This window comes from Nuphar pumila, chromosome 14, assembly GCF_984573655.1.
Source record: "Nuphar pumila chromosome 14, dmNupPumi1.hap1.1, whole genome shotgun sequence".
Classification (NCBI taxonomy): Eukaryota; Viridiplantae; Streptophyta; class Magnoliopsida; order Nymphaeales; family Nymphaeaceae; genus Nuphar; species Nuphar pumila.
In genome coordinates, this window is record NC_143262.1 from 25,723,489 (window position 1) to 25,737,015 (window position 13,527).

General features: G+C 35.0%; 1 protein-coding gene across 1 annotated transcript in view; it reads right to left on the reverse strand.

Moving 5' to 3' along the window:
* Nucleotides 1–13,527, reverse strand: part of LOC149816659 (RNase L inhibitor protein-like protein) — a 63,915-nt gene that overhangs the window by 12,828 nt on the left and 37,560 nt on the right. The window contains exons 5-9 of the mRNA XM_089988132.1: nt 10,108–10,145; nt 9,666–9,802; nt 5,615–5,705; nt 4,598–4,669; nt 4,362–4,474 (exon numbers count right to left, since the gene is read on the reverse strand). Of these exons, the coding sequence (XP_089844258.1) occupies nt 4,362–4,474; nt 4,598–4,669; nt 5,615–5,705; nt 9,666–9,802; nt 10,108–10,145 (451 nt within the window). The remainder of the gene's footprint in view (nt 1–4,361; nt 4,475–4,597; nt 4,670–5,614; nt 5,706–9,665; nt 9,803–10,107; nt 10,146–13,527) is intronic.

Consider the following 13,527-nt stretch of genomic DNA (forward strand, 5'->3'; position numbering starts at 1 on the left):
CTTCTCCATTCCTTTTCATGAGATAAATCGTGACTTCATGCGCAAGATTCAAAAGAAAGAAATTGCAGAGGCTTTGAAGAAAATGAAATCAAGAAGGGCAGTTGGCCCAGATGGTATACCTATCGAGGCTTGGAAATGCTTGGGAGAGAAAGGTTTAGAATGGTTGACAAATCTTTTTAACTTGATTTGGCGAACAAATAAGATGCCTAATGAGTGGAGGAAGAGTACTTTGGTGCCTTTATATAAGAATAAGGGTGATATACAAGATTGCACAAACTATCGTGGTATAAAACTCATGAGTCATACTATGAAACTTTGGGAGAGGGTGATTGAGTCTAGGTTGAGGAAGGTTGTCATGATATCGGAGAATCAATTTGGTTTTATGCCTGGAAGATCAACTATGGAAGCTATACATCTTCTTAGACAACTTATTGAAAGATATAGAGAGAGGAACAAAGATTTGCATATGGTTTTTATTGATTTAGAGAAGGCATACGATAGAGTACCTAGGGACGTTCTCTGGTGGACAATGATGAAGAAAGGTGTTTCTCTCAAGTACATTAGTATAATTAAAGATATGTATGAAGGAGTAGTAACCAATGTCCGCACTTGTGGAGGGGTGACAACCAATTTTCCGATAACGGTTGGGTTACATCAAGGATCTGCTTTAAGCCCTTTCCTATTTGCGATAGTGATGGATGAACTTACGAGATCAATTCAAGAAAATGTACCGTGGTGTATGTTGTTTGCTGATGATATTGTTTTGATTGATGAGTCTAGAGCTGGGGTTAATGCTAAGTTAGAATTATGGAGACAGACATTGGAAGCTAGAGGTTTTAAGTTGAGTAAGAGTAAGACTGAATATATGGAATGTCGGTTTAGTAAGCAACGAAGTAGTGATGGGAGTGTAGTGAAGCTTGGTGAGCAAGATATACCGGTGAATGATTATTTCAAATATTTGGGATCCATCATTCAAAAGTATGGAGAAATTGATGGAGATGTAAATCATAGGATAAAGGTTGGGTGGATGAAATGGAAAAGTGCTACTGGAGTGCTGTGCGATCGTAGAATGCCATTGCGGTTGAAGGGAAAGTGTTATAGGACGACTATTAGACCCGCTTTACTATATGGTACGGAATGTTGGGCTGCCAAGAGGCATCATATTCAAAAAATGAGTGTAGCTGAGATGCGGATGCTTAGATGGATGTGTGGAAATACAATAAAAGATAAGATTCGGAACGAAGAAATACGTAAGAAGGTAGGTGTTGCACCCATTGAAAACAAGATGCGAGAGAATCGTTTACGGTGGTTTGGACATATTCGGCGAAGGCCTAATGATGCTCCAGTTAGAAGGTTGGAGAAATGGGAAAATATATTAGTTAAAAGAGGTCGGGGTAGGCCTAGGAAGACTTGGATGGAGATGATAGGAAAGGATATGAATGCTTTGAACCTCACCGAGGACATGGCGTTGGATAGAAATGATTGGAGGAAAAGGATTCATGTGGAAGACCCAAAATGAATTTCTTTTTGGTTCATATTCCCCAATTGTTTTGGGATGAAGGCGTAGTTGTTGTTGTATATATATAACAGTAGATACATATATACATATATGTATATGTTGTTAAATTATGTAATCAAATCATGTAATGTTATATATATGTATATATATATTTTATATATATAAAGTAATACATATACATATATTAATATATATGTATATGTAATATGTATCTACTTATTATATATATATATAATATATTTCTATTATTTAGCCATAGGGGTAGTTTAGTCTTTTTCTCATTTTTGCGCATATTCATTTCTTGAATATGTATTGTATTTTTTCCCTTTTTATTTTTCTTTTTTTTCTCCTTTTTCTTTTTTGTACCCTTTGTACTTTGTACCTTGGGGGGGCCACCACTAGTCGTTGGGCCCCTCCAACGGTCACATTTGTGACCGTTGGAGGGGCTCCAACGACTATGTGGGAGCCCCTCCAAGGGTCTCTCCAAGCCCTATATAAAGGGCTCTCCTCCATTGTATATTTTAAGGCTTTGGGATTATAGCCCAAGCTTGTGTTAGTGGAACTTATGACTTTTGGGTTCATATTTGTGCATTTGTGAGTTTGTGTTGTGCATTGTGTGCACAAGAGTTTCAAGTGTTCTTGTTGGGCTTTTGTATACGCATTTATTTTCAAGAATATTGTAATATTGTTCGTAGTATCTTGTTGGAGATACTTTCACATATGTATCTCTCGTTACATACATATAAAAATATATGTACATAGGAGATACAATTTAACAGTTACATCATCCCTATTACAATAATATGATCTGCAAGTATCAAAAGTAGCAATTTTTACCGTCGAACACAATATTACATCATCCCTATTACACTCGATTCCACTATCCAATATGAAGGAATGAGGATTCCCTGTCTCATGAAAACCAAGCTATATAAATTGACTACTGCATTCTGCCTTTCTTGGTTGGAATTATCCACTAGTAATATTGTAAAAAAAAAGACCATCAAATTTGAGCTTGATGCCTTGAAACCTTTGTGAACATATGTACTTAACTCTCCAACTACTGGTTCCTTTTGTCACTATCTGTAATGAAATAAAGTGTGCACAAACACAATGCCACTAAAGGGCTACAAAAGTACAAACACAAAAGCCACTAATGGGCTAAATACAATAAACCACAAAGGGCTAAGCAAACAAAACTCACAAAGAGCAAGAACACATAAAAAATATAATTCTTTTATAAAATGCTTAAGGAAAGCATTAGAAATAATAGGGACAAGAAGTATGAGGCCAAAGGGAGCTCCTAATGGCTATAATTGTGACCATTGGGAGCTCCTAACGACTCTGAGCCCCTAGCTAAGAACAAAAAAACAGAAATGAAAATAAAAAAAATATAAAAATGTTCTCAAGGGACAGAATCTATTACAAAAAGAAAAAGACCAAAATGCCCATAGAGGGCATATTACAACGTAAAAAGTATACTTGTGAACATTCTTGAAAAATAAGTAGGGTTCAAGTTGTTTCAATAATATGCATGTGTTTTATCTCCGTAAGTCCATTTTGTTGAGGAACTTTTGGGCAAGATTTTTGGTGAATAATCTTATTTTGCTTAAAATAATTTTGAAATTCATTGGACATATATTATCCTCCCAAATCGGATCGAAAGATAGATATATTGGTTTGAAATTGATTTTTGATATGTGAAATTCTTTAAAAACAGAGAAAACATCGGGATTTGAACCTAAGAAAGTATATCCAAGTGAATCTAGTGTAATCATCAACAAAAAATAACATAGTAGGAATATCCCCCTTTTGACATGACCGATATCGGTCCCTATACATCTGAATGCACTAACTCGAAGGGTCTTTGAGAAACAAAGTTACTATTAGGAAAAAGAGAAGAATGCATTTTTCCAAGAATACAATCATTGCAAACAAATTCCTTTTTATTACAAAAGTTTTTCAAGAATGGAAAGAGACATAACTTAGAGGTACTTGGGTAACCAAGTCTTTTGTGCCAAGTGAGAACATCCTTAGATAGAGAATGATTACAAAAAGAATTGGATGGTAAAGACAAAAACTTCATATAGTAAAGATCTTCTCTCCTATGGCCTTATCTAATCTGCTTCCCGAACTGGATGTAATACCCAAGAATTTTTAATACGACTTTTTGAAATTTTTAGGTAAGATTACGTAAGTTCGGATCTAGGAGCAATCCAAACCCATCGAATTTGGGTTCGATGTGGATTAGAACGAACCAGAACCGTTATCTGGTCTGAACCGGAGATGGAGTGATGCACACTCCATAGAATCGATCCGTATGAGATTCGGATGGACCGAAAATCCAGAAACCCCGTTTGATGGGTTTCAATCGAGATCCAAACGGCCCAAGCCCAGAGAGGCATGTACAAAGGAAAGAGAGGAAGGAGGGGCAAAACAAGAAGAAAAGAAAGGGGAATTTACGAGAAGAGGGGCATTTTGAAAAGTCCCCATGGAGGGGACCCCTCGCCCATGGGGAGCTGCCACGTAGAAACCAACATTTATAGTGCTAAGAGAAAAAAGTGCAATGTTATCCAAACACCAAAAGTTGATGTTCACCAAAAACAAGATACCATTTGCATGAAGTGAAAGGGATTTATCTTTCAGATTATTGTAGACATTTTAATGACTTCTAACATTCTAAGGGATTATAGAAGGATTTTGGAAGCTCCGAAATAATATTGAATAATTTTCTTTGTCCTATCCTCATTTCTATGACAATACAAGAAAACTAGATGTTTGCTAAAATATATGAAAACAAAATTAAAAGTACATAAAAGGGACAGGAATATATGGTACATACCATTAGACTTCTCTAATGTACCCGAGATTTGCGAATAGTTTGAAAGCCAAGAATTTTGCACAGAAATAACTTCTGCTCCATTACTGCAATTAGAATATGCCTTCAAAAGTTCCCTGCCAGGATAATGCAACAAATTACAATTCATTCAACAACATAATTCCAGATGAGTACATTTTAAGATGCATAAATATCATATAGCTAGATATAGCAGTGTATAGAACCAGATGGTGAACTACCTGTTTAAGGACAAGAAGGCATGTCCCCACTTAAATTTTCCAAGCAAAAGATTTGCAGTTTCCTCTTCCCCACTGTTGAGTACAGATTAGAATGTCACATGCTGCATAATCCTATACAAAAGCTACAGTAACATGCTGCATAATCCTATGCAAAAGCTACAGAAACATGTTGAAAAGGCAAATCTGAGAATTATGCAGGAAAAAGATCAAACAACCACAAAAGCTACAAATTAGTCTAAGTTCCCCATCTCAGTGAAATCAAAAGCACATAGCCAACAGAAATCAATAGGTTGCCTACTTGTCCTATATATATATATATATATATATATATATATATATATATATATATATAGAGAGAGAGAGAGAGAGAGAGAGAGAGATGCATGTGTGTATGTGTCTGCGCTAAATGACGACATCAGCTCCTCTTTCTCCTTTTGCATGCTAAAATAAAGAAAGAGAATAAGAAGATATTTTGGGTAGATGTTGCAAAAAGGACTAAAAGGATTTCTTGTAGAACAAGAAAGATGAAAAGATGAGATCTTAGATTTTGAGGATTGCATAAAGAAGAAAAAAAAAATAAGAACGAGAGAAGAGAAAAAGAGAAGGAAACACCTGTAGATGGAAGACAGTTCATGACCTTAATGAAAAATCCGTATGAATACTGTAATAGGAAATGGAGATACGAGGGAAAAAGAGAAGCAACATGACCGTCAGCTGCCAAGAGGGACATCCAAAACTGATAATCTCTATTCAATTCTTTTGTACGAATCATTATTAGTTAAATTCCAAAAGTGGCCCTTAATAGTACAACTTAAAAGAAACAGCCACAACCTGACTTGATTGACCAAAATACCCCCAACTAAAGTCATTCCTATTACATGATATTTTACCTCAGCATTGTATCACTGCAGTAAATTGTAGCAACTATGACTGGATAAAATAAACAACACAAAAAATGTTCCACATAAATAGTTCACAGTCAAATTAAAAAACAAATTGGAAAATCGGAACCAATACCATATTATCAATGCTGCAGACAACGCCTCCACACAAGAAAGTTCACATGGTCGACCGTAATTTACAGGGTTTGCTGCTACCAACCATGGCACTGCAGGACAATATTGAATTTCAGTCACATCATCAAAATAAAGCTGCAAATGATTGACATGCAATGGATGATAAGTAAAATTTAGAATGGATAAAATCAGCTTCAGTGGCATAAAATTTTCAAAAGCAGTTGATTAGGGAAGTCATATATTTAGTTATACCACAGTGACAGTAATTATAATTTTCAATGTTGTATCGTAACTATGGGAAAAATCGATATGATACACACTATTGTGATACGAGTGTATATCGTATCTGTATCAAGTGTATCGTACGGTCTGCGCTTTTTAAAAAGGGTTAAATCGTATTTTTTATGTTTTGGGTTTTAAAGACCTCTTGAGGACTGACTTCCTTATTTGTGTAGAGGCCATTAGAGGGTATCCACGCACCCTACAAGTCGTGAGAGCGATTTGGGAGTCGATCCGTGCGCAAGGGAGAGGGATTTTGCAGTTTGCTCAAGAGTGTATTTTCACCATTTTTTCACTCAAGGAAGTGAGTTAAAGTAAAAAATCCTTATTTTTTGTTTCTTATTGAGTTTGTTTTTGAGAAAAGATGACATCAAATGATCCAGCATGGCAATAGGGCACTCAAGTAGTGAGTGAAAACCGATTGAAAATCGAGTGCAACCATTGCCATCATATTGTTTCGGGTGGTGTCTCTCGGTTGAAGTATCATTTAACCGAGACACATCTCAATGTTGTTGGCTGCATGTCAAGGGATTTGTCGAATGTTGTGAAATGAAAATGATAGCAATTACTCAGTGGTCTTGGAGAAAAAAGACAAGAAAAAGAAATGAGTAAGGCAGAAATGGGGTATGTGCAGCCCTAAGAGGATGTGTACGACGAAGATGAGCTCCCTACTTCTAATCCTACAATCCCTAGCATAGCATTAGAAGTAGGAAGTTCTGCAACAAAAGGGAAAGGTATGGTTGCTACTAGTAGTAGTGTTACGGGCACAAAAAAAAGAAGAGGAAGAGAGAGGAGGAGGGAATTCTTTGAGAGGTGGTAGAGCTACAGGCTCTATTAAGAGTTTTTCCCGTCCTAGGAATGTCCCTATGGCGCAACCCGACATTTGTAATGCTATGACTCCTCAACATTTAGTCGAGCAGGTGAATGTCGCAGTTGGGAGATGATTCTATAATGTTTGCATTCCTTTCAATGCAGCAAATTTCTTTTATTTTCAGGTCAATGCAGATGCCATAACCAATATCGGGCTTGGATATAAAATGTCTTCATATCATGATTTAAGAAAAAAAAATTAAATATTAATGTAAAAGAAATGAAGGCATATTATGATGAAATGAGGCAGACATGGAGAAAAACTGGGTGTAGCACTATGGCAGATGGGTGGACAGACAGAAAGTCAAGGAATATAATAAATTTTCTTGTTTATTGCCCCAAAGAAACTATGTTTTTGAAGTCAATTGATCTGTTTGACACACCCAAGACAGCAAATATATTGCTCAAAATATTTGATCATTGTAAAAGAGGTTCAACCTCAAAATATTGTTCAATTTATTATTGATAATGCAACAAATTATAGGGCAGCAGGTAAAGAATTGGCAAAAAATTATTGGTCATTCTTTTGAACCCTGTGTGTTACCCATTGCATAAACCTCATGCTTGAGGACATCAGCACCATGGATAAAATAAAACACACAGTTGATTGCTATTTTACTAGATTTATTTACAAGCATGAATGGATTTTGAGACTAATAAGAAATTACATTAGTAGTGTTGAGTTGATTTGTAGTGCAGTTACTAGATTTGTTATGAATTTTTTTATAGTGCACAGTCTAGTAAAAAATAGAATTACACTAAAAAATGTTTTTATCAGATGAGTGGAATGCATATCCCCACACACAAAAAAAAAAGCCAAGAAAAATTATAGATATTGTATTTAGAAGAGAATTTTGAGATTCATGCGTGAAGGTGTTGAAAATCACTAAACTTTTAATGAAAATGTTTCAATTGGTTGATAGAGAAGACAAACCAGCTATGGGTTATCTCTATGAGGCCATGAATAAGGTGAAAGAAGTCATTAGAGATCATTTGAATGGGAAAAAAAAATTATACATACCTATATGGAACATCATTGGTCATAGGTGGATTGGGCAACTTCATCAACCTCTTCATGTTGCAACATATTATTTAAATCCTTCATTTAGATAGTCTCCAACATTCAAAATAGACAGGGAAGTCAACAAGGGACTTTTGGATTATAGTATTCAAAATCAAATTCATAAAGAAATGAAAATTTATGATAATGCATTGTATAATATTGGGAGACCTGCAGCAGTGGGAAACTATACCACAATGCGTCTAGGTAATTTATTTTGTCTATTTCAATTATAATTTTATATTATTATTTAGTTATAATGTTTTGTATGATTGTATATGTTATTGTCTTATTGATTTCTCGTTTTCTTGTTTTTTTTCAAACATGTGATGGACCGGGTTTAAAAGTGATATGCTAAATTTGAGAGTTTTTGTTATTCACATTATTAGCCAAATGTGTAATGCAAGTGGATGTGAGAGAAACTGGAGCGTCTTTGGGCAAATCCATAAAAAAAAGAAAGAAATAGATTTGAGCACAAAAGGCTCAATGACCTCATCTATATTCGCTACAACTTACCATTGAGGCAAAGATATATAAAATTATAATGTTTATTTGTCATTTTTATGTGTTTATTAAAAAAAATTATATCATGCAGAACCCAAAATATTTTAATTTTTTCATGTCATCTTTTTAGGCAAATAAAAAAGTTATCATCAAGGAGGCACTAAGAGCAATTTCATCCCATTAGTTTGGAACATTTTGATGCATTGAATGCATGGGTTGAAGAAGAACCACGCACTCTGAATAAAGAAGACATTCAGTGGATTAACGTGAAAGGAGCACATAAGGTAGATGATAAAAAGCCCATATATATTGGAGACGATGTGGATGTCAAAAAAAGAGGAGGAGAAGAAGAAGAAAAAGATGATGATGATGATTGAGGTTATATTTTCAAAAAACTTTGTTATTTAATACTTAAGTATTCATAAACTTGGTTATTTTGTTTTTGTTTATATAATATGAAAGTATGAGTCTTGTGTCATGTTCTTAATTGCAAGACTATGTAACACGAACTCTTCTTACAAGGCACCGCACCCGTGTCGCACCCATGCAGGTGCTCCATTCGAACATGGCTTCCTTTGTGTCAGGTGAAATCAACCACACTAAGGTCCATTTCTGTACAAAAATAGATTCAATTAACCTTAACCAAGTCCAGTTTTTTTTTTATATATATATATATACACACGTAGTGTTTACTTAAAACTGTTAAAATATATATATACACCCTCCCCGCGCCCAAGCATTTTTAGAGTGCCGCACCCGCACCTATGTGACATAGTTGCAAGATATTTAATATTTTGCATTGTTCTTATGAGAGTTGATGTTTGATGATGTCTTATGCAACTCATAGAGACATAAATGCTTCATATGTGATTTTATGGTTGTATTTTGTGTAATTCATTATTGTTTCATGTGCTAAGATTTTTTAGTTTTTTTGCTAATTTTTTCTGATTTTTCTTGATTTTTTTTTTGAAAATTTTTATTAAAAAATTATAATTTTTTACGATACATATCATTTTTTGGGCCCGGCAGATACGGCTAATGATACAATACTTACAACCTTGATAATTTCTAGACACACAAAGCTGAAAAACATGATCAACAATTCCTTCAAGAACAATGTTTCTTGAGAACAAAACTATAAATGACACTACTCGATTGTATTACAAAATCGAGTTTTGTTTGTCAATGAAATGCACAAAACTGGGATATTTTACATTTTGAAATCTTTATTCAGAATAAATATGATTCTAATATAGTGCACAAAAATAAAACCTGCAACTAGCAAACCCATACTGACACAAGATATAAAGCTTTAAAGAATTTTTTCAGTATCTCTTACACAGTCGTGGAGCAGTGCAACGAATTTTTACAAAGGGAACATCATCTAAGCGTGCCCATGAACAATCAACTACAGCCAATCCCTTGTTCTTTATTAAAAGGCCGTCTTCCTTCGAGACACACTGCTTCCCAACAGGGCTGCAAAAATAATACTGTGGTTGCTTTAAAAGAAGGTGCTATAAATTTATGGCATTAACTCAAACCCCTAAATGCCACCAACAAATAATTGCATTTTAGTAGTGTCTAGGAATATTTCACCATTGATGGTTTTATTCAACCAATAACCAGTGAAAAAGAATCACCTTTCTATAACAGAAACTGTAAAATGCCATTAGACCATTCTCACTAGCTCTTTACAGCAAAAAGAAGTGACAGTGAGGGCCATTTTCATCATGCTAATGGGGATCAGAAAAATCATATAACAGAAAGAAAGTATTGGTTACCTGAGAACTATTCCCCCATAAACATTACCCAGTCGTAATTCCTGCAGCATAAGACCTAAATCAAGAGACGAAGCAGAGAAATGTAAAAATAAAAAGCATACGTAAAAAGCAATAACAAGCAACATACTGTGGCAGTAACCAATAACCACTGACTACCCTATTAAAGCAGCAATATCCCTTGTAGATCTGTAGTTTCATTTGTTAGCTAATTTCATTGAACTGAGTGATTGTGAAAAGCTACAGGCCTAAATAAGTGCACAACATACTGAAAATCCCTATGCAGAACTATTGGAGTTCAATAATCTGAATAACGATGTCCATAGAAAATCTGTCTTCAGGTTGTAGATACTGCCAATTTATTTCTGGATGATTGATTTTCTAAAATCAATGATTTAGATTTATTATCTATATCGTTTGTATATAATGTTTATAAAACATATAATGTAAGATTTATACCTACGTTACCAAACTTAAATGAGCTTATTTGAGCTTTGGCCAATGTTTGGACTTGACACATTTACTCAATTCAAACCTGACCTTAAGCTCAAGCTCTGATTGTTTACCTAAACAAGCAAGCCCCAGGTAAGCTCAAATGAGCAGAGCCCCAGCCTCTTCCAAGAGCTTAGCAGATTGTACAGCCGTAGTAGTGGTTGGTTCTTTCTCAAAGGATGCTCACTTCATTGTCCTACACTACCCTTTTACATCAGCCACATAGCAGAAACTTATGTTGAAGAAATTCCATCTACCACAGTGGCAATATCCATTGTTAGTCACCATGACAATATCTTGTGAGTACCTTTGAGCTAGAGTTCTTCAACTTGCAATCTAGCTAACTTTGCATGATCTCAGCACACCTTCCTCAAACAGATGAACAAACCGAGATTTTCAATCAATGTCTTCAAAAATATCTCCATTGTTTTGCTGCTGACTGGCCCAAAATGAAGTTACCAGAAGCACCACATAACAGTGGGAGGTGCGCTTCTCAGGAAGCTCACTTTGGAAGTGTTGGAATGTGAATTATATTGAACCCCTCATTTGTATTTATTATTATTTTCAATGATGATTATGTAATTTTTCTTCTTTCTTGTATTTTACCAATGTAAAGAGGAAAATAAAAAATCTTCAGTTAGGTCATGGGGGTCAACCCCCTTATTGTAATGCTTGTGAATTTTATCACATAAATAAACTTGAATTTTCATGGCCGAAATGTCATATGAGGGTATTTTTATTTTGAATTTGATTTATATCGGATCCTGGATATCTTATTTGGATATCTGATATTAAATCCTGGATATTTTATTCGAATCTTCGATATCGGATCCCGGATATCTTATTTGGATATCTGATATTAGATCCTAGATATTTTAGTCGAATCTTCGATATCGGATTCCTGATATCTTAATTGGATTTTTATATTGGATCCTGGATATTTTATTCGAACCTTCGATATCGAATCCCTGATATCTTATTTGGATATCTGATATTAGATCCCGGATATTTTATTCAGATCTTCGATATCAGACTACTGATATCTTAATTGGATTTTTATATTGGATCCTAAATATTTTATTTGGATCTTCGATATCGGTTCTCGAATATCTTATTTGGATATCTAACATTAGATCCCAGATATTTTATTTGGATCTCAGATATTGGATCCCCGACATCTTAATTTAATTTTTATATTTGAAATCACAATAGTTCAGTTGGAACCAAATCCATGACATTTTAGTTGGGTCTACAATATTTCAATCGGATCTCGGATTTTTTGACCTTCTAATTTGAGTCCCAGAAATTCTGGATTTTTTGATAGACCCGAATAGTCCTAATATGGATCCAAAAACATAAATGGATCTTGTACCCTCGTTGGACAGATCCAATCACTCAAAAAATAATAATAATAATAATAAATAAATGGATCTTGTATCCTCGTTAGATAGATCCAATAAATAAATAAATATATATATAAGACTTGCTTGGCAAGAGTTGCTAGTGCACGTCACCTTGTGTTGGGACGTTGCAAGTTTGAAACCCAAATGGTTTGGGTTATATATCGGGTAGAGGTTTGCCGAACGCAGCCTGCATTGCTTAAAAAAAAATTTAAACAACGCAATGCAACTTTAAAAAAAAAAGGAAAGGGAGGGCGTGAAGTTTCCCCATTCACACATGCTGGAGAGAAAGAAGGGAAACCGAACCCCTCTAACTCCCCTCTATTTTTTCCCTCTTCTCACCCATGATTTCTCCCTCTCCCACGAACTGTCATCCCTCCCTCTCACTCGTTCTCCCCATTCTTCTCTAACTCCCTCTCACGATACCTCTCTCTCTCTCTCATAAAACCATAAAAATCCCTATCACCCTCTCTCTCTCTCATGATTCAGAGGAGGTTGTCTTCACAAGAGCTACTGTCACAAGGAGGAAATAGCCAAGAGGGGGTGGGGGCTCTCAATTAAACGTCAAGGTAGGATTTCTATGGTTTGTTGTGTGCTTTGTTCCAAGCATGTTGTGGTTTGCAGCACAAACCCAAATCATAAGAAAAAAAAATTTATAGATGCAACAAGAGGAGGTTGTCTTCACAAGAGCTACTGTCACAAGGAGGAAACAGCCAAGACGGGGTGGGGACTCTCAATTAAACGTCAAGGTAGGATTTCTATGGTTTGTTGTGTGCTTTGTTCCAAGCATGTCGCAGTTTGCAGCACAAAGCTAAATCAGAAGAAAAAAAATTTGTATAGATGCAACAAGAGGAGGTTTATTTGAAAGCCAATCGATCAATACCAGAAATATTTTTCTGGTATGACTGATTTGCGTGAACCTGGGGCTGTTCAAAATAGGTCTGGATTTCTTTAAAAAAAAAAGGGGGGGTGGGGGGTGCGTCGCTGTTGAGTATGGTCTGAAAATCCCTGATTAGATTAGGCATTAATCTGTATGACTATCTGGTTAGATAAGAATCGGTATTATATTATTTGACAGGCATGGATTTGAGCAATTAAGATTGTTGTTGTAATCTAATTTTAGAGCTTGATAAAGTCTGTTACATTCTTGTATTTATTACCTCTTTTGAATATCAACTTGAGTCTGAAGTATCATCTATGTATGATTCTGTCATGGCTAACTGGTTAGATAAGAATCTGCATTATATTATTTGACCAGCATGGATTTGAGCATTTAAGATTGTTGTTGTAATCTAATTTTAGAGCTTGATAAAGTCTGTTACATTCTTGTATTTGTTACCTCTTTTGAATGTTAACTTGAGTTTGAAGTGTCATATATGTATGATTCTGTCATGGCTAACTGGTTAGATAAGAATCTGCATTATATTATTTGACCAGCATGGATTTGAGCATTTAAGATTGTTGTTGTAATCTAATTTTAGAGCTTGATAAAGTCTGTTACATTCTTGTATTTGTTACCTCTTTTGAATGT